The sequence below is a fragment of the Alexandromys fortis genome, unplaced genomic scaffold (assembly GCF_014885135.2).
Source record: "Alexandromys fortis isolate MF-2015 unplaced genomic scaffold, M_Fortis_MF-2015_v1.1 scaffold_253, whole genome shotgun sequence".
Taxonomy (NCBI): domain Eukaryota; kingdom Metazoa; phylum Chordata; class Mammalia; order Rodentia; family Cricetidae; genus Alexandromys; species Alexandromys fortis.
This window is the reverse complement of record NW_026068124.1, coordinates 1,664,969-1,666,495: the sequence shown is the minus strand read 5'-3', so window position 1 is coordinate 1,666,495 and position 1,527 is coordinate 1,664,969. Positions and strand designations below refer to the sequence as shown.

At 34.8% G+C, this 1,527-nt stretch overlaps 1 protein-coding gene across 1 annotated transcript in view; it reads right to left on the bottom strand.

The window, feature by feature from the left end:
- LOC126490651 (olfactory receptor 143-like) overlaps positions 1-164 on the bottom strand; it is a 9,337-nt gene extending 9,173 nt beyond the window's left edge. Inside the window, exon 1 of the mRNA XM_050125720.1 lies at positions 140-164. Within this exon, the coding sequence (XP_049981677.1) occupies positions 140-164 (25 nt within the window). The remainder of the gene's footprint in view (positions 1-139) is intronic.
- Positions 165-1,527: the final 1,363 nt, after the last annotated feature.

Here is a 1,527-nt window from a genome sequence, read left to right as displayed (position 1 = left end):
TGTTTTCCTTTGGGTTCACCTTCTTATTTAGCTTCTCTAGGATCACAAATTATATGCTCAATGTCCTTTATTTATGGCTAGAAACCAATTATGAGTGAGTACATCCCATGTTCATCTTTTTGGGTCTGGGATATCTCACTCAGGATAGTGTTTTCTATTTCCATCCATTGGCATGCAAAATTCACGAAGTCATTGTTTTTTACCGCTGAGTAGTACTCTAATATGTATATATTCCACACTTTCTTTATCCATTCTTCCATTGAAGGGTATTTAGGTTGTATGCAGTTTTAATCTGTGGTTGTTTTATAGGATGTAGGGACTTATTTCAATTTATTATAACTTCTAAAATGTGGCTGTTTTTGAACATGGGCAATTTTGGTGAAAGTTCCATAAGATACAGAGAAGAAGGCATATTCTTTTGTGTTTAGATGAAATACAATGTAAATATCTGATAGGTTCTTTTAGGTAATGACATCTATCTCCAGCATTTTTCTGTTTCGTTTTTATCCGAACCACCTATTTACTGGTGATAGTGGGGTTTTGAGCTTTCCCATTCTCAGTGTGTAAGGGTCAATAAGTAACTACAGTTATAATTGTGCATCTTTTATAAACTACAATGCCCTTGTTTGGGGGTCACAGATGTTAAAAATTGTAATATCCCATGTGGGAATTTTCCCTCTGATGAGAATGTAGTGTCTTTTCCTTTCTCTACTGATTAAACTTGGTTTAAATTCTATTTTGTTAGGTGTCAAAATGGCTATACCAGATTGCTCTTAGACTTTCTTTCTTGGAATATCTTTTACTAACTTTCTAGCCTGAGGTGATATATGTTCTTGATGCTGAGGTACATCTCTTGGATTCTACAGTATAGACCCAGTTATCACATCCATTCTCTTACTCTGTGTCTTTTTGGGGGAATTGGGTCCATTGATTTCAAAAGTTGTCAATAATTGATGATTACTGATTCTTGCTATTTTGTTGGTGTTGGTGTTGTTGGTGTTGGTGGTAGTGGTGTTTGTGTATGTGTGTATGTATATGTATACTTCTTTTGATTTTGATGGCACAAGATTATTTATTCTCTGGATTTTCAAGGCTGTAGTTAAGCTCCTTAGGTTTATTTTTTCCTTCTAATAACTTCTGTAAAGCTGCATTTGTAGAGCAATATTTTTTTTAATTTGACTTTATTGTGGAATTTATTTACTTATTTATTTATGTTTTTTTGAGAAAGGGTTTCTTTGTATAGTTTTGGAGTCTGTACAGCATGATGTCCTCGAAGTCACAGATATCCACCTGCCTCTACCTCCTGAGTGCTGGGATTAAAAGCATGTGCCACCACAGTTCAGCTCTATATTATTTTGGTTCTATGGTGACTGGGGATTTTGCTGGATATAGCAGTCTGGACTGGTATCTGTGGACTCTTCGATATTCAGTACATTTGTCCAAGAACCTCTGACATTTTTAAGTAAGGTATAAGTATAATAGGTCTTTATTTATATGTTACTTGATCTTTTTCCCTTGTGGACAGAG